The sequence below is a fragment of the Chelonia mydas genome, chromosome 4 (assembly GCF_015237465.2).
Source record: "Chelonia mydas isolate rCheMyd1 chromosome 4, rCheMyd1.pri.v2, whole genome shotgun sequence".
NCBI lineage: Eukaryota > Metazoa > Chordata > Testudines > Cheloniidae > Chelonia > Chelonia mydas.
Window position 1 is genome coordinate 54389280 of NC_057852.1, and position 23599 is coordinate 54412878.

Here is a 23599-nt window from a genome sequence, read left to right on the forward strand (position 1 = left end):
AACTTCTTGGTTTTTTTTCAAAATGACACTCCCCCCATCTGTTCCACTGAAAACTACCAATCCTGTTAACTGTAGGTGTGAAAAAGATAAAAGAATCATGTCTAAAAGGAATAACTATCTGTGACTATATGACCCAGAAAATACCTGATCTTGGAAGCTAAGTGGATTTTGGCCCTGTTAGTACTTGGATAGAAGACTGTTTTAATATGCTGGGTGCTAGAGGCTTTCTTTCCCTTTTTTAGCACAAGTTGTGGTAGTCTCCTCACTGTGTGTGTTTGCCATCCGTTTTTGATCCTATTGGCAGAAGCAGGAAGCTGAATGAGCAAGGATTTTCAAATCATCTCATTTTAAAAAATTCACGAAAGAAAAAAGTAGGAAAAACAAATAGCTGAATGATGTCATTTTCCAATATTTATTTTACTTTTTATTTACAGGGTGAACAATTACATTCTTGACATTTATTTTTTGTATAAATCACCTGGTTATGCAAGGCACTTAGTGCACAAATCTAAGGTTAGATATTTTTAACTGCTTTGCTGCTGGTATTCTGCTGCTTCACTGCATCTTCACCTAGGTTTTATTTTTTTAGTATGTTCTATCAGTGCAGAGATATCACAATGGAATATCTTCAAAGGATTCAGCAGCATCAGTGGTACATTTTAGGTAAGAGCAACATATTAAAAGTCCTAATAGCTGGACATCTTTCTATGTGTGTCCACACAATCATACTGGCATAGAATCTTCATTTTTTCAAAAAGCTGTCTGTTAATAACATAAGCTGACTCTTTTCTCTTGTAACAAATTCAGTTCTTATTACAGCTTGAGTTCCCAATACCATGGTAATCGGCATAGTATTAAAACCTCAATAGATTAAACCCCACAATACCATTCTGGGGTAGGGAAAAAAGGAATAGTAAGCTATCAAGCAGCTCTGCAGGAGAACTGAGGGCAAGATTTTAAAAAGTATTTAGGTGCCTAAAGATGCAGACAGAGACATTTTCAAAAGTGCATAGGTGCTTTGAAAATGGCACTTACATATGTTTAAAAATCTGGTCTTCAGTTCCTTGCACCTCTCATTTTTCCAAGGAGTAGGGGCTATGGGCATTAGCTCTCTAACCACTGTAGATCCAACGGCTAAAATATCTGCCTAGGACAACTGTAACCATGTAGGAGTGGTCCTTAGGTGGTTGCACAGTTGTTCCAGAAGTTGGTGGAGGGTGTCTAGGAAACTACATGGCTCAGGCTCTGTCTACCCAGGCACTTTTGTTGCTCAAGAGTGTGAAAAAACATCCCCTGAACTAGACAGCACTTCATAAGCAAGAACCGCGCTCCCGTTGACGGAGCTACCCCCCCTCGCTGGGAGTGGTTTTATTTTGTGGCTGGGAGAGCTCTCTCCCGCGATAGGGAGCAACCAGTCCCTTATACAAAAAACAGCTGTAGTCAGCAAGCACCAGGGCTGGCCAAGGCAAGGGGGAGAATGCACAAGGGGCAGTTTGCACCAGGCCCTGTGTTTGAAAGGGGGGGGGGTCCCCCAACCTGTGGAACAACATCAGGCGGGGTGCGCTGGGCCCCATGGTGCGAGGAGCACTGCAAGCTGGGGCGTCGGGCGCTGCACCGCTCTAGCCAAGGTGCGCGCTGGGTGCACGAGGCCAGGTGAAACCGGCTCCTCTCAGCCCTGGGGCCAGGACAGGAAGCTGCACAGACCCATCACTCAAGGGCGATGCTTACAAGCAGGGAGCCGCCTGGGAGAGGACGGGTGGAGAGTCCCAAGGGCCAGGCGCTTCCGAAGGATGGAGGCGCCCCCTCACTTGAAGGTTTTGCTTTGGGCCCCTAACGCTCTGCGCGGCCCTGCTCAGCGGTCTGGCAAAACGCGCAAACCAGCCGGCAAATAAACAGAGGCAGCCGTGATTTTAACAGTTTTTTTTTTAAAAAAAAATTAACGTAACGGCTGTTGGGGGCCTGACCCCCGACTGCAGGACGCGTAGGACTGGCCCTAGCGCGCCGCTTCGCCAGCCCCTCCTATAGCAAACGCGTGCCGCCGCCGCCCTCCCCCGGGCCCTGCGCCTGACCTAACCCCCTGCCGGGCCTGGGCTAAACCCTTTACTCCATTCCCCGCGCACTCCACCCCCCAGGTGTGACGCTCCATGGGGGCGGGGCTCCATCATTAGGCTCTGCCTCGCCGCTCCTTTTACACCACCCTATACGTGGGGGAGGGGGAGAAGTAGTGACGCAATAAGCCTGCGGTTGTCCCGACCTAAATCCTCGCGCGAGCGCGGCCCCGCCCCCTTTTTCGTAGGAGACTCGTAGTAGTAGCAGCACCTCGTGGGTTGGCGGGGGTGCGGGAGTTGCCCAACCGGGGAAGTGTTGGCTGCGCAGGTCCGTTCGCTCCCTGCTAGAGTTCTCGCGAGATCTGGAAGCCGGCTGGGTTGGTTCCTGGTTGGTGGGGAGCGCGCTGAGAAAGCCGGGGCGGCAGCAGTGACTGGGGGCCTCAGCGCGGAGTCTGTGAGCGGCGCCCCCCCACCCCCTCCAGCAGCTGTGTGAAGGGTCGCTCCTCCTCCCCGCCCAACCGGCACAGCGGGAGCGGGGTCCCGGCCCGGCATTGTCTGCGGGGCGGGCGCACCGGGATCATGTCCGCCGGGCAGCAGGAGCCGCCGCCCGATGAGACCCTGCCCCCCGCCAGCACCGCGCCTCCCGCAACCACTAACAACGGCAGCGAGGCCGCGGGGGCACCACCCCCCGCCGCGGGCGACGCTGACATGGAGGTGAGGACCCCCGTCCCCGAGGAATAGGAGTGTGAGCGAGGGGAGACCGTCCTGGGCTGTGGGGTCCCGATTCCCACTCCGGGGTTCTCCTGCTCCGGCCCCAGCGGTCCCCTCCGGACACTCGGGGCCCCTTTGCCCCCCACTTGGGGAGAGGGGGCCCGGGGCGGGGATGAGCCGGGCAGAGTCCCCCCCCCGCCCCCCCGGTCTGTTCATAGCGCCACGCGGTAGCCGGTGCCCGAGCCCCTTTCTACCCGCCGCCCGTCGCGCCGTGCCACGAGGGCTGGGTGCGGGAGCCGCGTGGGGCAGAGACAATAGAGCGGGCGGGCGGATGAGGAGCCCTCAGCGGCATGTGTGAGGAGGCGCAGAGCGGCAGCGGAGATGCCTCCCTCGCTGGCCGCCTACCCCGCACAGCGTGTGCGCGTCGCCTTCCTCCCCTGGGTTCAGGAATGAATGGGGTGGGGGGTCAGGAAACGGGCGTCGCGTCTCCTTGTGTGCAGGGGCTGTGGGAGTCTCTCGAGTTACCAAGGGACTGGGAAGCGGGTAGCTGTTGTGCGGCATAAAGAGCAGCTGTTACAAATGCTTCGAGCAGAAAGTAGAGTCTCCTCCCTCTCAACTTCCCTTCAGCGTTGTTGCTCTTTTTCTGTTCATTGCCCGGCCTGTCAGTTCGGTGGGCGCTGTGTACATCAGTCCATTCAAACAAGAGGTTCCCCTCCCCCTCGCCCATTGTTGGTGTACTACAAACTTCTAGAAAGATGAGAACACCAAGAAATATCGACGGGATGCGCTTTGACTAACTGACGATTTTAAAAAATTAATCTGAAATGTGGATTTTGAAGGCACACTGAAATCCTCACACGATAACGGTTGAATTCATTCGTCTTCTCTTCCAAAGTGAGCATCCCAACAAAGACTTATGTTTAGCTATGTTTTCTCTTTAAATTATGGAAAAATTGAGTACATTTAGCAATGTTTTATAAATCAGTGGTATTTTCTGTGATCTGAAATGTCTTATTTTGGCAACATGTGCCTAATCCAGAAATTTCCAGGGTTTAGGAAAACCTGGGATTTGAACTAATGCCTAGAGATAATTGTTTTGAAACAGCATTTGTTTCTTTAGCCATACATGGACACCAGTTTGTCTTTTTTATTGCTGAACATTTCACGTTTTGAATCATTCTTTATAGTCAACCTACGTAATCTGACTAGTTTGCAAATTACATATTTTTAAGTAGCTTCTTTAGATGAACAAATCACTAAAGCATTGGTGTAATAAATACTATTTAAACCTACAAAAGTAAGGCAACGCAGAGTTAGGGCTGTTTTAAAAAAAAAAGAAGTAAAAGCTAAGTGGGAAGCTGTTAAACAAGGATTTTTGATGTATGTGGTTTTTGTCTTTTGTATAGTTATAGTTCTATTAAGAAGAAACCAGACTACTTTGGATGTTTGTTTAAAATTATTTCTTGACATACTATATTTGGTATTTCTTTTTTTAACTGGATTGGAAAGTTTCCTGATGAAGATTTATAAGTGCTCTGCCTCCTTCCTCTGGAATATTGATTTACGTTGATTCAGAATGAAAGGCCTTTAGCTGTTGTTACCAGATTTGCTCCTCCCTCCCCCGCCCCCGAGGTTGCTTAACTAGCCAAAAAGGCAATCAGATCCCAGCCATAAACTCACTTCCTTCATCCTATATGAAGAGCTACTAGGGTCTTGTCTGCGCTAGCATTTTTTTAAATCTCCCACCATTGCACCACTACTGATGTAACTCTTCTATTAGTAACAATGGTGAAAAAGCTAGTGTAGACTAGCTGCTGGCGTTCTAAGGGTTAGAGGAGATATGGTGATAAAAATGTTGGTGGACAGGGAATCTTGCTGCTATCAGTGGTAGGAGACTTGAAGGAAAAATGCTAATGTACACACATCCTAGGAAGCCATGAAGAGCAATGACACTTCTTTGGATAGAAAGTATAGCTTCCATTTTGGGAAACATGCCATAATTAGGTAACTTTCATCTGAGAATTTTTGTTCATGTAGTTCCTTCTTATACAGAGGAGGCCAGCAACATATAATGAAATAAATGTTACACTTTCAAAAGAGGAAAAAAGAACAGCTGATTTATTTACAAAACTTCAAGCATTATGTGAATTCAAACTTGGTTGAAGAAGTGTTTAATGGTGTCTTGACTATTTTATGAACTCCTGGTTTCAAAATCTTATTGGCATGTTAAGAGGAAAATGCTTGTCCTAAATTCAGTCTACAGTTGCTGCCCATTTATTGTCTTTTTAAAGTTGTACAATGTAATCATTTGTGTGTGTACAGATTTATGTGAATAACTTGTCAAAAGTGTCTGTCTCCTGTGCAGGGTTCACAACAGTTCTCCTTGTCTTTTAGCAAAAAGCAGGAGAGGGTTTCAAGTAGACCCTGGCTAGATGGGCAGCACAGTCTGGTATAGAAAAGGTTGAGAACTACTGCCTTAGTGCAGTGAATTTTCCACCTCTTTTCTGTTGGATCCTTCCCTCTTTACTGGCAAATTAAAATTCTGCTTTTACACTTTCATATCCCCTTTTGATAAGTCTTGCCTTGGCACAGTACTTACTATGTTTCCTTTTTATGTCTCTATTCTTTCTTTTCCATCCTTTGCTTTGTGTATGTTCCTGCCTGTTCTGTTTTGATATTACTTGTCCATTACCCACTGGCCACTAGGGACTGAAGTGAGGTAAATAACTTTTTGCATAGGCCATCTATTCTAAACAGATGGTGGATGGTAATTGTCTGTAGATATCTCATTCTCTTCCCCAACCTCCTTCAGAACATATGTTGTAAAATGCCCCCTCAGGACAGTTGCATGGGGGAGGATCATGCCAGTAGTATTTCCACTTCCACTACACATTGCCTCTGTTCCTAGCACCAGAAGCAGAGTGAAACTTGTAAATTGTTAATGGAGATGCACTTGTGTGATGGGGTTATGGAGATGAAACAGAGTACTGTATTGCCATAGGGGAGAATGGGATTTTATTTATTCCCTATCTGAAAGGGTAGTCAAAGAAAATACCTTCGCCTTCCCGCCCCCCCCTTTCCAAAAAGGGAAATGTGTGTGGGGTGGAATCAAATTACTGAATGGAGACTTGTTTTTTGTCCCAAATCTAATCATCAGTGATAATTAGTTGGTTTGGTAGGCAAAAGAAAATCAAATAGCACCTCCTTATTAATTTGCCACCCTGTCACTAGGTCAAAACTAAAATTAAAACAGTGCAATTCTTGGTAAGTAAAATTGATCTTGGTTTGAATGTATCAAGGAATTGAGAGAGAGGTTTCATCCTCTGGATAAATGGTAACATGAATAAAATAAGATGATTTCTGCGCAAGGCTGGATATCTTTATAAAGGAGAGTTCAACTTGTTTTTAATTTTTTTCCCCCCTAGGAAGTTTTTGATGATGCATCACCAGGAAAACAAAAAGAAATCCAGGAACCAGATCCTACATATGAAGAGAAAATGGTTTGTAATTTTGAGCACATGTGCAATATGGTACAAATAGCCACTATTGATGTAATTGCTTTTTATAGAAAAGTTAATTTCTTGCTCTTATTTGAGACGTCTTAACTTGTTTCCTGGTACTCTGACTAGGCATTTCTGCAGAAATCTTCATTTTGAGATTTGTAGGCTGCTTCCTCTTCATATTTTGTCCTCTACTCCTCCCTTATTTTCCCACACGCCTTGACATGGTACAAGCTTCTGCAATTTTTAGTGGTCTAAATGAAGTGAGATGTCCTAGGATTTTGGGGGTACTGTTTACAAGGAGTGGTGTAATGTGAAGATCTGCCTTGTGACACATTGTTCAGAACTTGATTCTTTCCACTTGTGTTGGGAGTGGAATGGTGGTGATGTATTGAGCTTCTGGAGGGAGGGAACACTTCGCATATGTTATGCATCCTCCGGCTAGTTCAGAGCTGTGTCTATAGACTCTTGAGGCAGTTGTGCCTGGTCGTGCAAAGGACTCAGGCCACCTTAAGAGAAGTTGAGAAATAATCATTCACCCTCTGAAACAGGAACTTGTATCTGGTCTGAGGGAGCCCATCAGTATCTTAAATCAAAACCCCATAGAATTACTCCATAACTTTCTTAAAATATAGGGTCAGATAAAGTCTAATGACCACGGCCTTTATTTTCCTGCTCTTGGAAAAAGTTTACTGTCTTACATTTTTTACTTCAAATGCTATAGCCCTATACCAGTTGTCCCCAAACTGTGGGGTGCCACACCCCTAGAGAGGTGTGGAGGAACTTTTGGGGGGGCAGGGCTGGGCCAGCCCGCATGGGGGGTGGGGAGGGAGTGCCACCCAGCCCTGCTCCCAGCTCTGTTGCAGCCTCAGCACTTGGCTGTGGCTTCACACACTCCCGCAACCTCAGCCCTTGGCTGCAGCTTTGCTCCCTGCTCCAGCCCTGCCCCCTGACGGGAGGGGGGGGCAGCGGGCAACAGGGGTAAGGAGGGTGTGGCCATAAAAAGTTTGGGGACCACTGCCCTATACAGTAAGAGAGGTAGTTGTAGTGTGAGGGAAGAATAAAAAGCTATGCAGCAGAAAGCTCTGTGTTGGTGCTGAAAGTTCTCTGAAGTTGTATTAATTACCAGGCAAAATAGATTTGAGATGGGAAGGCTTCAAAGTAGGCAGAGTCTTCTGAAGTAGCATGATTTAGTGGGCTAGCGTACTAGACTGGGAGGCAGGAAATTCTGAGTTCTAATCCTGACTCTGAGTCATAGTGTGACCTTGGGTTGGTGACTTGACCAGGGCTTGCAAAATGTACTAGACATCAGAACCTGATATAGAAGAACTGAGGTGTAGGGGCAATACTGCTGGGAAGACCTGCCCTCTCTTTTCCCCCCCGCTTTAAAAGGGGATGTCACTGGCTGCTTTAAGAGGGATATCACTAGCATTCATAACAAGTTAATGGATGATCTTCTGTCAAACTCTGGCTGGTATGTAGGGAATGAGGCCATCCACCACCCTATCTACTCTCCTGTCAAAGCTTCCTTTTTTACATCCTTCCTATTAATAACTCAAGTACCTGTGTCTGCTTATAGCTTTACTAAGTTGCAGAAGCGTGAAACTGAAGTGGATGTTTTTAGTTCACTGCTTCCCTTGTGATACTGAATTATTAACATTGAAAATTAAGGATCTTTGTCAGTTTAATACTGCTGTTTCCTGCCAAAATTATGGACAGCGGTTGCACTAAGACTTTGTGAGTCTGCACACTGACAACACTACATTGGTTTACTTACAAAAAGGTTGTCTTTGGCCTACTGGTGCTTCACCAGAATAAACCAGACTTCTCATATACAGGGGTTTCTTCAGTCTTGGACATAGCAATTTGTATATTGGAGCTTCCTGGTCTCAAAGTTAGATTTCAGTCTTATTCAGGTGTCCTCTGTGACCTTGGCCTAGACTTATTCTGGGATATTTGATGGGCTCTCGTTTGATGGGCTCAAATCCATTTCACAGCCATTAACTTTTGTAGCTACCTATTTTAAAGAATATACATTCAAATTTGAATCATTCTAAGCCATTCATTGTAAATAGATTCTAAATTTTTATAATATGAGCATATTGTAATGTCTCACTTGCTGAAGTGACTTGTTTTTCATTATATCAACAGCAAACAGACAGAGCAAACAGATTTGAGTATCTGTTAAAGCAGACTGAGCTGTTTGCTCATTTCATTCAGCCTGCTGCTCAAAAGACTCCAACTTCACCTTTGAAAATGAAACCAGGACGTCCACGAATAAAAAAGGATGAGAAACAGAATCTGCTGTCAGTTGGCGAGTAAGTAATACCTCTTCTTCTAGTTATGCCTGCAGTATGTTTCTGTATTTTTTTTTTTGCAGATTAGGAACTTCCTTTAAAAGATGAGTGATGCTGGAGGGTATTTTGCTTTATCTTCTCAAAATTGCTGATGTTTTGGCTTTGTTTTTTAGACACCCATACAGCATTATAAAATGGAGAGTCATTTTGCAAAATAACCACTGCTGTTTATAAATTGAACTTTGGTCACAATCCAAATAATTTTTGCGGTGATGAAGTGAATGAAGAAAGAAGGTGGTGGTGGGGAATAAATTTAACAGCTCTTGGGGAATCCACATGTGCTGAATTTTGTAGGTGAACCAAAATGCTAAAAAGAAATATATTTTGTTTTTGCTTTTATTGCCGTTTATAAAGTTGTAGATATTTTTCTAACTCCTGAAAGAGAGCTCTAGAGCAGCTGCCTCTGAGAAGCTTTGCAGAAGCTTAGAAACTGCCTGTTAAAAGTACAACCTCCCTGTTAGAGGATAATGTTAGCATCCTTCCTATAGTCTTTGCATTTTTGCCCTCCTCCAAGCATTTTGCTCCCTACCCTTGTATTGGAGCCCTGGTAGTAACAGAAGGAGAGAGAATATGTCTTCTACACACAGGTAAATGCAGCTGGAAGTCGAGCTGTCAGCACAGCACTAAATACTCCAATCAACATAAATCAGCAAACATAGTGACACAAAAGAGTAGATGAGCATGTAAGACCATGCTGTGGAAAGAGTAATTATCCACAGCATGGTCTTACAAAGCATATTGCAAATGTTTATAAGAAATCAGTCTGCAAGTTTCTTCAGACCTCTCTTGTTTACCTCTATCAAGAATGGTATCAAGATTTTATTATGGAGCAGTCTGGTGTCTTCTCAATCTAGTTTGAAATTTGTTTTATATTTTACTTTTGATCTTTTAGCTATCGACATCGTAGAACAGAACAGGAAGAAGATGAGGAGCTATTGACAGAAAGCTCCAAGGCAACTAATGTATGCACTCGATTTGAAGATTCTCCATCATGTATGGTTTGCTCTTTCATTCTTTGTTCTTGGTAAAATCTCAGTGGACCCTACAATTCTTCTATTTCTAGTATTCTTGCATTCCTGAGAAGCGTGTCTTTGCTGCAAGATCCCCATAATCTAGAACAGTGGTTTTCAAATATTTTTTCTGACGACCCAATTGAAGAAAATTATTGATGCCCGTGGCCCAGTGGAGGTGGGGGTGTGTGTGGGTGGCGCGGGGGATGCTCAGTGCTAGGGCAGAGGGTTGGGGTGTGGGCTTACCTCGGGCGGCTTCCGGTCAGTGGCGCAGCAGGGATGCTAAAGCAGGTTTCCTGCCTGTCCCGCCACTGCGGATTACGCTGCGCCCCGGAAGCAGCCAGCAGCAGGTCCGGATCATAGGTGGAGGTGTGCAAGCAGCTCCATGTGGCTCTCGCCCTCAGGCACCGCCCGCCCTCTCAGCTCCCGGCCAGTGGGAGTGTGGCGCCAATGCTTGGGGTGAGGGGCAGTGCACGGAGCCCCATGGCCGCCCCCCGCCTAGGAGCCGGACCTGCTGCTGGCTGCTTCCAGGGTGCAGCGTGGTGTCAGAACAGGTAGGAACTAGCCTGCCTTAGCCAGGCAGCACCACCGACGGGACTTTTAACAGCCCAGTCGACAGTGCTGACCGGAGCTGCTGCGACCCAGTGCCTTACATTCTGCGACCCAGTACTGGGTCATGACCCGCAGTTTGGAAACCACTGAGTTTATGGAAAACTGTAAATTTGCAAATGTTTGGATTTTGGATATTCGTGAATCTGTTGAGGATCTGGCAGTTTAAATTTTTAACTTGCTATGTGGCTGGAAATGTACTTTTTTAAGATGAGTTTTGATTCTGCAAAAAAAAATAATTTATGCTGAAGATGTGATACCTGTGCTACAGTAGGGAATTTTTGCACTGCGTAATTTCAATAACTTTTGCTATGAACAGCAGATGCAGGACTTTCTTCTCTGCAGCTGGGGGTAGAAAAATAGGACTCTACTCTCTCCTTCCTGCGTCCTCACGAGAGTATTTCCAGAAACAGCATTGCTGCCTGCAAGTAGCTTTCCTTGGTAGCACAGTGAAGTTTACTGTAATGTAGTTTGACTCCTATTCAAAAGATTCAGAGCAGCAGCTGGAGTGATTTTACTGTGAAAGACACATACTGGTACAGTACTTGCCAGTGGTGGGGTTTTATTTTTCAGATTATGCATACTACGTATTTAGCACCAGTCTAATCTATCTTCCAGTACAATTTAATCTAACTGATCGATTGATCTTAAATTCTGAGGAGAGATAATATACTTTAACCTGATATTGCTTGGTGGTTACAGCTTGGGTTTGAGATTCGAATTAAGATTATTACATTAGAATTTTACCACATCTAGTGATGTTGAGGGAAACATGCTCCTTATGTTTTCACTCTTCAGGCTCAGAGACGTGTATTAAGAAATGCCACAGCCTCTGCTGGCAGTGTCCTAATTACTCTCTGGAAAGTATTACTATCACATTCTCCTACCTTTAGATAAGAAATACTGTCAGTTAGCAATAAGGGAATGCTGTGATGGCTTCAAATACATTTTTACAAATCTTTTAATCTGTTTTTGCATGTCCTCACTTTTAGATGTAAAATGGGGTAAACTGCGTGATTATCAGGTCCGAGGGTTGAACTGGCTCATCTCTTTGTATGAGAATGGCATCAATGGTATCCTGGCAGATGAAATGGTAAGTGCTGCTAATTTTTGTTGAGACTGTATGGGGAGAAGGGACATGAAGTGTGATCAAATTTTGGTCTAGTTAATTTTTTTAAAGAAGCTGTTTATATTATAAAATGCAAGATGTTACTTGTTATGATACACTTTGAATGATTTTTTTTTTGTAAAATGTGGTTAATTCATACTACAACATTTTTGTTAAAACTACATGCATGACATTACTACAACAGCTGTCAACTATGGAACAGCTTCCTTCGTGAAATGGAATCACTTGGATGTGCTTATCTACCTCAAGGAAATCCAAACCCAGAAAAAGTTTGTTTTATGGAACAAACTGCCCTTTATATTATTTTAAAGCTGCAACTGTTTTGAGTGGTATTCAGAAAGTTCTCATGGTAAGGAGCATTTAAGGTGCAAAAAGAATGGCAGCTGCAGGGAACCAGATGGAAGCCATTTTCCTCGGGCCCCAGTCACTATAGAACCCTAATACAGTGAGAGGAAAAACCCCCACTCCCTCTCTAGTCGTCATTGCTGTAGAGAACAATTTGTGGGACACTTAGTGTTGTGAGTAGGGTTAGCTGACTTGATTGCAAAAATGCCTGTTTCCTCTAGATTAGCACTTCCCCTAATGGGAACTGTAGCAATAGGACATTTCATAGGGTGCTACCTGGTGTGCTGCACTGTCTGGCTTGATAAGGTCAAGGGTTTTTCTATACCAAATGGTAGAAGTACAATTCTAACTGGTTTCAGAGTAGTAGCCGTGTTAGTCTGTATTTGCAAAAAAGAAAAGGAGTACTTGTGGCACCTTAGCGACTAACAAATTTGAGCGTAAGCATAAGTTTTTTATTTCACTGTGTGCTTTAAAAATAAAGTAGTTGTCTGTCAGTTCAATGTATCTTGAGGATCTCTGTTTGTTGGGATTTCTTATTTTTGCTAGTTTTGTTTTCACCTGCCTTTTTAAAGTTTACCACTGAGTTGCTAAGGACATTTTTTTTTTTTTTAAGAGAGCCTTTCCCCACTAATAGAAATAAATTTTAACCTCTTAACAGGGTCTTGGAAAGACACTGCAAACGATTTCTCTTCTTGGGTACATGAAACACTACAGAAATATTCCTGGCCCTCACATGGTATTAGTTCCCAAATCCACTTTACACAACTGGATGAATGAGTTCAAGAGATGGGTACCAACACTTCGAGCAGTTTGTTTGATAGGTGACAAAGACCAAAGAGTAAGTATGATACACTATTGCATATTCATATTTTTCTTCTCTCCTGCCCCAAAGTGTTTATATATGGTAGACCCAACATATAAACTTGCCACCTTGTTATGTTTTCTAATCAACAAGTAGCTGCTGTAGATTGTTCAGGAGGAAGACTAATGCTTCCGGAAGTAGATGCCACAGAATTTTCAACTTAGGCTCAGAAGTGCTCTGTATTAGATACTAGATGACACCCTTTTTTTTTTTTTTTTTTTTTTTTTTTCAAGCAAACAAAAATTGACAAATGAACATATAAAAGTATACAAATCTATTCAGTAACTTGGACTTTTGTTGGTCAATATAAGACCTAAAAGGGATGCTATTATTTGAAATCAACTTAAAAAAAGAAAAGTAATTTCAAGCATTCCCTGTCCTCTTTTAATTTCCTCATTGAACAAGGGTGATTGGTTTGCTGCTATTGATTTGAAGTGTGCCTACTTCTGCATAGACATCCATCCTGCACACAGAAGATTCTGGAGATTCACTGTAGGTCAGGACTACTACCAAACCAGAGTGCTCCTCTTCGTCCATGCAACATCGCTATGGGTGTTCACAAAGGTGATACTGGCAGCCCACTTCGGCTGCCTGGGCTCATCAGTTTCCCCTACCTCAGTGACTGGTTACTAATGGGAAAATCTAAAGAGGTGCAGATAGCAAACTGCTCCCTACTCACTCTTGCACTCATGGGGACCTTGAGCAAATGTAGAAAAGTCCATTTTAGTTCCCCCAAGGACTATAGACTTTATCATGGCAACCCTGGACTGTATTAGTGCCACGCTTACCTACCTCAGGACTGATTCTAGTTCATAAGAATCTCATCACTCCACTTCAGCTGCACCCGCAGATGTCTGTTCATGCCTGCCTCCTCCTTTTAGGTCATATGGCTTCATGTACTTGACACCCTTCACAAGACTTTGCCTTTGATGTCTGCAGGGTTCGATGCAGATCATTTACATACTGAGTAGACAGTTTGGACAAATTAGTCTTGCCACCCCACAGAGTGCAAGCTTCCCTCTTCTGGTGGGAGAACAAGGAAGTAGTGTGTATATTTGGTTCCCTTTGACCCTCCTCCACCTACAGAGAGATTGATCACAGCTACTTCCTTACAAAGGATGGGAAGCTCAATATGAATATGTAGCACAAAGTATATGGACCCCCTCCCGCTAAATTCCAGTTGCACAGAAATCTCCTGGAGCTGTGGGTAGTCCATGAAGCCTGCAAGTGGTTCAGACCATTTATTGTAACCCTGCATGTCCAAGTCACGTCTGAAATGGCAAGTGTTCTGCATCAAATAAACAAGGAGTAAGGTCTCCCCCTTTCTTTATATAGAAGAAGTCACGCTTTGGAGCTGGTGTATTTTCTCTTGGCAGAGCACCTCTCAGAGATACATAAGAAGTTAGGAGACAACCTCAAGAGGCACTTCTCCAGGGACTGTGAATGGGAGCTACGTAATTTAGTGGTTCATAACGTATTTCAACAATGGGGGCCCCTATCTTGGAACCTCTCTGTCAGGAGAACAAGAAATGCCCAATCTACTGTTCTGGGGGGACTCAAGGTTAGGGATCCTGAGGAGACTCTTTTCTACTACCATTGTTGGGACAACTAACATATGCCTTCACACCTCTTCCACTCTTACCCTGGGCCCTCAGAAAGATCAAGCAAGTGGGAGCCTTGGTGATGCTTATTGTCCCAGATGGCCCAGACAATTCTGGTTTCCTGAAGTTCCAAATGTCAGCATGTCCATGCATCCGTATCCAGCTGTTCCTGGACCTATTGACCCAGCACAAAGACATCCCAGTCCAACTTTCCTTCACCTAACAGCCTGGTATTTGGATGGGCAAGAAACCTAGGAACGACATGCTCAGAAGAGCATATCTTTAGTAATAGGAAGGCGTCAAACAGGAATGTTCTATATTTCAAAGTAGAAATGATTTTCTGTCTGGTGTTAATACTTTCAGGTAACACCAGAAGATTCCGACATTCCTGTCATCTGAAAATATCTCCTGTCCTCAAAGACTTCAGGTGTTTCTCTTTGCTATATCTGTGTGCACATAGCAGGTATCAGCATCTGTTCCCTTTAGTTGACAAACACTCTATCCTTACCCATCCTGTGACAGGTACATTGTTAGAACTTTTCCCCTGATATTGAAATCTACCCCGACTTGGGACCTCAGTCTAGTCCTATCAGCATTAATGAAGATTCTGTTTGAACCCTTAGACATATGTTCCTTAGCTCACCTATTGATTTGTGGTGGCTATCACTACAGCCAGAAGAGTGGGTGAGCTGGGAGCCCTTGTGGTTAATCTGTTTTACACAGCCTTCCATAGGGACAGAGTGTCTCTGAGATTACACCCGAATTTCATCCCCAAGGTGATCTCAGAATTAATTTACCGGTCTTCTTCCTAAAGCTGTGTGTCACCAATGAGGATAGGAAGCTTTGCTCTCTGGATGTCGGTTGAACGTTGACACTACCTGCAAAGGTCTAAATCCTTTAGGAAATCATCTAGATTATTTGTATCCTTTGCAGAATGTGAAGCTATCTCATCCCAAAGACTGTGCGATTGAATTTCAGGTTGCATGTTGCTCTGTTATGAGTTAACAGCAATTCCTCCCCTAAAGAGTGTGAGGGCCCACTCACTTAAAGCTCAGTCTGCATCAATAGCATCAGTTTGAGAAGTCCCTCTCCTGGAAATCCTTAAAGCGGCAACATGGGGCTGTGTTCATAAGATGTTATGCCCCCAGTGCAAGCTGGTACAGCATGGGTCCTTGCACCCTCCTACTCAATGAATACTACTTGTTGACTCACCCACAGTGGAATACAGATCAGGACTATCACTCGAAGAAAGGTTATGTACCTTAGAGTAACTGGAGTTCTTTAAGATGTGTGGTCCCTATCTGTATTCCGCTACCCGCCATTCTTCCCCTGTTCTTTGGTGCCGTATCCTAGGGTTATTTTGTGGTCAAAAGGTACTAAAGAGGCAGCTGGTCTGTGCTTCCTCCACCATGACCTTGGTTCAGAGCACGAGGAGGAGAGGGGCCTAGGCATGGATTAATGTACGCTGGTAGTGAGAATCTTCTGGTCTCAAGAGCATGCACACTGGTGGTGGATTAGAGGATAGGGACCACACATCTCGAAGCCCAGTTATTGTCACATAAATAACCTTTCTTTTTGAATTCTCCATTGTTGGGCTGTATTGTAGTCCCTAGATGACCGCACTCAGTAGCTCAGTTGTTTTTTTTTAAATTAGCCTAGTGGAGTCACAGCTTGGATTTGCTTTACATACTCCAGACCCGTTATACTCTAATCTAGTGGTCCCCAAACTGTTTACCTCACACCTCCCCTTACTTCTGTCCGCACCCACCCCCCAGAGCCAGGAGCATAACCGCAGTTCCAGGAGGTGGGAACGCGGACAGGAGTAAGGGGGCCGAGACTGGGGTCACAGCTGGGGGTGGGGTGGGAGCAGAGCAGGGGCCGAGGCCAGCAGCCACAGTGGAGCACAGATCCCTGGGTGCAGGGCTGGCAGCCGGCGTTGAGACCAGGAGCGGAGTTTGGTGGTGCTCCCCCGAATGTTCCTCTGCGCCCCCCAGTTTGGGGACCATTGCTCTAATCCAACTGAAAATATTATAACATTACTGGTGTTAGTGCTCCTTTATGATTTTTAACCTTACAATTTACCCATTCAAAAACTTTTGCACCTACTCTTCTGGTAAAGACTGATATCTGAAGCTCACTTTTCTTCCCCACTTAAAAATGAGATATTGGCACTTGTTCAGTCTAGCGAATCTCTAAGACTAGAAAGCACATCTGTTGCATTGAGGCTACAATGAATTTTATTTTTAACCCCTAATTTTGCAATGTGAGGGGGAAATTTTGTTTTGAACACTAGACAGAATATATTTTGATTTAATTTAGTTATGAGATATGGTAGTTAATCTTCAAGAATTAACTTTCTTTCTTTCTAACCAGGCTGCCTTTGTCCGAGATGTATTGTTGCCAGGAGAATGGGATGTCTGTGTAACATCATATGAAATGCTCATTAAAGAGAAATCTGTGTTCAAAAAATTTAACTGGAGATATCTAGTTATAGATGAAGCCCACAGGATCAAAAATGAAAAATCAAAGGTAATTTAGAATTTACTCAAAGTAGACATTTGCATAGATTACAGATCTTTACAATAATACAGTCTTGATAATTGTCTTGATCTTTTTCAGTTGTCAGAAATTGTGAGGGAATTCAAGACGACAAATCGGCTGCTGTTAACTGGAACTCCACTTCAGAACAATTTGCATGAACTCTGGGCACTTCTCAACTTTCTTTTGCCAGATGTCTTTAACTCAGCTGATGTAATGTTTCTTATTTTTTTTTAACTGAGTTTATTTAATTTTTAATCTACTGACTTGAGAGAAATACAAATAACTTTAATAGACCTGGTTAATTATGTTGTGACTGACAGTCCATTCATATCTGGTTGTTGAAAGGTATAGTATGTAGATGAATTAATCCAGTATATTGTCCACTGTAAGTTGTTTTAAACATTATTGTCCACTTAGCACACACACTGGGTGTTTCAGTCACTGTGATTTGATACTCATTTTCATGCTGATGATTTTTAAAGAAGGATTCTGTACCGTGGTATCTTAAATGACTAACTTTTATTATCAAATCAAATTTTAAGAATCATTTTGTTATTTAGTCTTCACATCTTGAAATTTAGTTAGCAAGACTTTGATTCCATATGAGTTGGGAAAGCCAATGCAATTGTGTAGTGCACTCACTGCCAGGCTTGAGTGCCTTGTGCCCACATCTGATGGTTCTGCAAAGGCAGTGTATTTAAGTCCAGATTCAGTAAGGTTGTTTTGCTTAAGGTTATGTGCTTTTGCTTAAGTACTTAGCTGAATTCGGCTTTAGCCCCTGTGGGAGAAGAAGCTTTGCAATGTATTCAGGTAGCATGCATAGCTCCCCAACTTTTCCGTCCATCAAATGCTCAGTGGCATCCAGCCAGAGCGGATAGTGATATTCTTACTATAGAAGATCTGACTGTGGTTGCTCCCTTCAGCAGAAAAGAGCTGGTACATTAAATGTTATTATGAGTGTACCGAGGTCTTCCATAATGATCATGAGAAAAAATGACCTTCATATTGGAGCAAACAAGAAACAGCACTTCAATTCCAAAAGCAACTTACTTGGCTGTTTGCTTTCTGTATTTTTCTCTTCTTTGATTTTGAACAAACTGTCTTCCTCCTATATCAGCTTCTGTTGTGAAGTCATCCTGTTTTTGTGGACAGGGCGTGGAAATAAGTATAGTGTCAAAAAATCAGCATTGTAACTTAAGGGTGAGTTATACAGTTTTTGTACTGCTATAACCATATCTGGCTAGATACTGACATAGTTAAAGCAGTACAACCTCTTGGGGGGATTCAGTCGTACCTAGTATAAATGTGCTTATATTATTATAGCTGATTACATATCAGTATACTTAATTACTTATGTTGTGAAATTTAAATTGAATTTGTAACGGTCATGTGGTGAACTACTTTCTTTATTGCAGTAGATTAACTTTCTTGGTGTAATAAAATTTCTGTATATAAAACATTTTATTAATATAGGACTTCGATTCATGGTTTGATACAAATAACTGTCTTGGAGATCAAAAGCTGGTGGAACGTCTCCACATGGTAAGGTTTTTTTTTTTTGGTGTGTTTTTTGTTTTGTATGTGTCACGTTCATATAATGTTGAATGAGTATTGTCATTAACCAGTCCACTTGTTCCAAAGACTTTTCTGATGTCTTTGCTCATAGAACATTAAGGAAAATATCCTTATTCCAAAACATATACTAGACTTTTAGACTATTTTGCAGAATAATTGCATCCTGACTTCAGTGATGCAAAGGATGTATTTCGTTCTTAAATAGGCTTGGTTGAATAGCTTTAAGCCCAGATCTTACATTTTGAAAAAGGTGTACAAATTCCAATATAAACAGGTATTGTGTGTATTCAACCCCACCCCCCATGTTAAAAGAATATGATTAAGATTGCAAAGTCAAGCATTCATATTAGGAAATGCTTGAATTAAGGTTGTCTGTACAACTTTAATTGAGTTCCCTTGTGCATATATATTGTGATACAGTCTTTAGTTAGAAGATCACATACTGTTTTTTCCCACAGAACCCCTGCCTCATTCTGTGCACAGGATGGATGGTGCTAATTTAATGAGCAGCTATTTAATAGTTTGTTTTCTTGTCACTGTTCAAATATGTGGCCCAATGCCTTATTTACTGAACACTCTCCTATACCCCTGTTCTGAAGACAGAATTTATTCATTTCCTCTCGCTTTTGTATGGCACTTATCTCTATAGTATCTGAGTGCTTCATAAATATTGGTAAATGTATTTTCACAACATTCCTGTGAGATGTGGGAGTATTAGCCATATTTTGCAGATGGGGAACTAAGGTACAGAGAGATTAAAGTCAAAAGTATCCTGTAATTCTGGGTGTACAATTTGAGATCCCTATCATTCTGAAAAATCAGGTCCTTAGCATTTTATATGTTCAAAGCACAACTCCCATATTCTTATGATCCTATTCTCCTCTGTAGGCCTGGCTCTCTGTTCTTACTAACTCTCCCATGGTGCATCAGTCTCCCCTTTTGATGAGGGTAGGTGATGCATTATGATGTCCCATGGCTGCAGTGCAGCGTGGGACATGACATCCAGCTAGGGAGCTCGTCCTTTTGAGGAGAATAGAGACATTAGACAACCAAACTATAGGTAGTATGAGGCACTATGGGGGCATATCTGAACTGAAGTATTTTATTTTTGGCAGGCAAACAATTTTCTGTGGAAAACAGCCACTTGTGAAACATTTTTATTTAATTGAAAAATCTTTTTTTTTTCAAGACAGATTTGACAAAAAAATTTCACCCATTTTGAGTTGTAATGTAAGTGCATGAGAAACCAGAATATGAAACTGACCCTAAAGAAACTGAAACTGGTGAATCTAAATCTTTTTCCAGCTTGAATCATATACATTGAAAGTACCAGAAACACTAAAATGTGAAGAAAATTCAGAAATGTAAGGTGTTCCTACTCATCTTGTCTGGCACAGATAACTCATACCACTCGGCGGGAGTCGGGGGACGACGGCAAAACAAAATTCTTGTGAGATCATCTCTTAGAGAGTTAGGGCTTGATGGGCAAAAATGAGTGTGGGCATCTCTAGCAGCTTTTCATATCAGTGATGCCACTTTGATTTGTGGGGCATCCTAATGCAGCTTGGTTATCTGTTACTGCTTGCCATGCTTGATAACAAAAACAGAGGTGGGGCGTTTGGATCATAGCAATACTGGTAGTAACCATGCTAGTATTTCTTCCTTTTCTCCCTGTGGCTCTCAAGATGGTCTGGTTTGAATCCTTCAGAGGAAACTCAAACGTATTCCTCTGGAAGATAGCTGTCTGTGTGTTAATCATTTTTCCAGAGGACCTAGTTATGGTCTGGAGTTTGTTCCTCCTAGAATTTCAATGAAACATGGCTTTAAAGTACCAATGGATTCGTTTTCAGAAATGTATTCGGTGAATCTTCTCTATTTTATTGATAGCTCTTGCTTGTCTAGGAAATAAGAAACATGAAAGACTTTAATTTCTTGCTTTATTTGAAACTCAGTTTAAACATTCAATCTTCTCCAGGTGCTAAGGCCATTCCTCCTACGCCGTATTAAAGCTGATGTAGAAAAGAGTTTGCCTCCAAAGAAGGAAGTTAAAATTTATGTGGGTCTAAGCAAAATGCAAAGAGAATGGTAAGTAATTCAGGCATTTGTCTGTACTACTGTTAAAGCTGACTAGAAATCTGCTGTCTACAACTGAACTAATTAAACTACAACTTCTGCAGAAAAATGCTGTTGTATTGTGCAGAATCTGATTTAATTGCTTATGGTGCAACCAGCTGGGAGGAATTTAATATGTTTCCTTGTGATAGCTTTACCTAATAGCTAAGTTGCTGTTTATGCAGTCATCAGTGAGCTCTTCTTATGGAATGGGAGAGGGTCTGCTTTTGAATTCTTGCTTTATAACTTATACAATAAGAGGGCCTTTACATAATTTAAGTATCACTTTCAATTATAGGTATACACGAATCTTAATGAAGGATATAGATATATTGAACTCTGCTGGGAAGTTGGACAAAATGAGACTGTTGAACATCCTGATGCAATTGCGAAAATGTTGCAATCATCCTTACCTCTTTGATGGAGCAGAACCTGGTCCACCTTACACAACAGATATGCATTTGGTTACCAACAGTGGCAAAATGGTGGTATTGGACAAATTGCTACCAAAGTTGAAAGAACAAGGTATGACTCTTATTTCTTTCCTGATTTGTTTGAATCATTTGTCTGATTTCTTGTCTGCGTCATTTGATTTTAATAGATGGAATTTAATCTCCAGATGTATTTTCTCTGTAGATCATAGATGTTGTGGAGGCTAGGGTGGCCTCATAGGTAATTGGATCACAATCCATTAAAGGTTTTATAGATCAGGATCAGGACTTTGAAATCTGTTCTTCAGTTAAGTGGGGGCCACTGAAGCTTCAGTTGGTCCTGAATGTAGTAACCTGTTTTCTCAGCAACAGGTGCCAAAAGCACATCACTGTGGAGTTCTGCTAACTATACTGGCTCTCTATAAGATACCAGATCATATTCAAAACCTTGGTGTTAACCTTCAAGGCCCTCTATGGAATTGTTCCAAGGTACCTTGGAGCATGTCAGTCTCCCTTAATGGCAACATTCTCAGGACATATGAAACTCAACTTAAGGGGAAGCTTGTGAAAGTGGGGAAACTATGCTTTCTTGGCAACAGGGTAAAGGCTCTGGAATTCATTATTGCAGGAGCTCAGATTCACTACAAATATTCCTTCCTTCAGAACAAAGCGTAAAATTTACTAATTCAGTTAATGTTTTTACAGACAGACCTAAGCACAGCAAAGGAGGAGACAGTAGAAAACTTAGGGGCAAGGGAAGATGTTAAAGAAAAAACAGCCATAGGCAATAGGAAGTAAACCTAGGCTTAGCCCTTTGGCCTGTATTTTTGCTTTATCCCTTGGGAGATATTCAGACACTATAGTGATGGATGCCATAAGACAGGAGATAGGAGTTAACAAATCAAAATGATAGTGTTGGCATTTTTTGCTTATGAGGCTTGTTGCTATATACTGTTTCATTTTCAGCTGTCATGTGACCTTTGCCTTTAGTCCTAGAAAAAATTATCTGGATTAACTAAAAATGGATTGCAGTGAATAGGTATTTATCCAGTGTAAAGGGCAAGCGTCATAACTAACTGAACATGGAAGAAATAATGGTGACAATTTTTTTGCCATTTATGAACACCATAAACAGGATAGGGAGTTTGCAGTTCTGTTGTGTTGCAGTAGAGCACATTCTTGACTTACTTACCAAGACCAGCATTCAAGTGGGTACTTGCCTCTCAGAGGATTTATTTTAAAAATGTGTTTAAATCTTCATACTTGTTAAATGCTTTAATGTCCCAAATTGCTCAGTTCATCTTTAAATTTTAATTTTCAAGTATTTGCACAAGGGTATGGGGGAATGGCTTGATTTTAATTACACTTTTTTAATGAAAAGGTGAATCAGTGGTGGTTTCTATTGAAATCCTTATTTAGTGTGTGCCTTTGTGTTTTAAGTTGTCCTTGTATATAACTTGCAGTAAAGGATCAATATCATTTTCACACTAAGGATGAAGAATTTTTAAACAATATTGATATGTCTATGATAATGCTATGGACATTTATTGAGTAAAATATTGAATAGCAATATCTGACTATTGCAGGTCAGCATTATATATGTATTTCTGTTGTTCCATATTAAATGAGGTGGTTCTTCGAGTGTTTGTTCACATCAGTTCCAATCAGGTGTGCACGCGTCGCATGTACGACTGTCTAAAATCTTTCCCTTAGCAGCACCTGTCGGGTCAGCCATGGAGCCCCCTGGAATGGCGCCTTTATGGCGGTCAATATATGATCCTGCCGACCCGACCCACCCTTCAGTTCCTTCTTACTGCTGGTGATGGTCATTGAAATAGCATTCACTTGCCTCACGAGTTCTTCCCTTAGCTTGTTGGTTAGGTCTATAGTTTAGCATAGGTTTCACTTCTTAGTTTAGCGTAATTTAGAGTTATACTTTTGGTTAGGGCCCGGGGTTTCACCCTATCCATTTCCTTCCCTCGGGGTCAAGTGTTTAAACTGTGTGGGACCTGCAGTAAGCCCATGTCAACAGGTGACCCCCACGATGTATGCCTGAAGTGTCTGGGGGAAGAGCACCAAACAGACAGGTGCAAAATCTGCAGGTCCTTTCCACCCAGGATGAAAAAAGAGCGGGACTTCCATCTCAAACAGCTTTTGATGGAGTCCTCTCTTTGTCCTCAACCTGCCTCCGAGCCTGGGGTCCTGGCGCTGAGCTAATCAGTGCGCAGCACTCTGGCCTTGGTGCACAATACCGCACTGAGAACAGAGTCCAGAGATCCTCGGCACTGCTCTCCAGCTCTCCAGACTACCTGGCACCATTCCCACTTGTCAGTACCGGGGGAAAAAAAGGGAAGAAAACTGACAGAGGCCATTCGCAGAAGCTGAAGGTGTCTCAGCCTCCGGGTGCATCAGCAGTGCGTCCCGGGAAGGAGCACTCTGCACCCAAGGGTCAAGAGTCAGCACCGTTGATTTTGGTTCCCTGACGGGGGAATGTTGAGTCTGGTGCCCAGTAACTCCCTCAGACAGGCAGTGCCAGGTGGAGGAATTGAAGTTACCCTCCTCCCCGGACACTTTCAAAGCTGACAGGGAGTTGTGAACTGATGGCACCGCAACTCTTGGTGGTCAGGGACCAGCCCTCTGTACCTCCACGCCTGGCACCATCTACAGGGAAACCAGCTATGATGCGGCATTCTCCTCCTGTACAGTGCCGTTGTCCTTGGCGCCGCTCTCCCAGGCACTGGCAGCCATCTCGGGACCCCTTACACTTC

General features: G+C 42.9%; 1 protein-coding gene across 2 annotated transcripts in view; it reads left to right on the forward strand.

The window, feature by feature from the left end:
* Window positions 1–2270: 2270 nt before the first annotated feature.
* SMARCA5 (SWI/SNF related, matrix associated, actin dependent regulator of chromatin, subfamily a, member 5) overlaps window positions 2271–23599 on the forward strand; it is a 44081-nt gene continuing 22752 nt past the window's right edge. Inside the window, exons 1-11 of one of the 2 annotated variants that reach the window (XM_037897272.2) lie at window positions 2271–2762; window positions 6185–6259; window positions 8411–8577; window positions 9509–9609; window positions 11228–11328; window positions 12368–12547; window positions 16546–16701; window positions 16792–16923; window positions 18187–18255; window positions 20264–20373; window positions 20699–20925. In XM_037897272.2, the coding sequence (XP_037753200.1) occupies window positions 2628–2762; window positions 6185–6259; window positions 8411–8577; window positions 9509–9609; window positions 11228–11328; window positions 12368–12547; window positions 16546–16701; window positions 16792–16923; window positions 18187–18255; window positions 20264–20373; window positions 20699–20925 (1453 nt within the window). In that variant the 5' untranslated portion in view covers window positions 2271–2627. Of the gene's footprint in view, window positions 2763–3510; window positions 3654–6184; window positions 6260–8410; window positions 8578–9508; window positions 9610–11227; window positions 11329–12367; window positions 12548–16545; window positions 16702–16791; window positions 16924–18186; window positions 18256–20263; window positions 20374–20698; window positions 20926–23599 lie in introns of those variants that run through there. The other variant, XM_037897273.2, reaches the window with a different exon arrangement.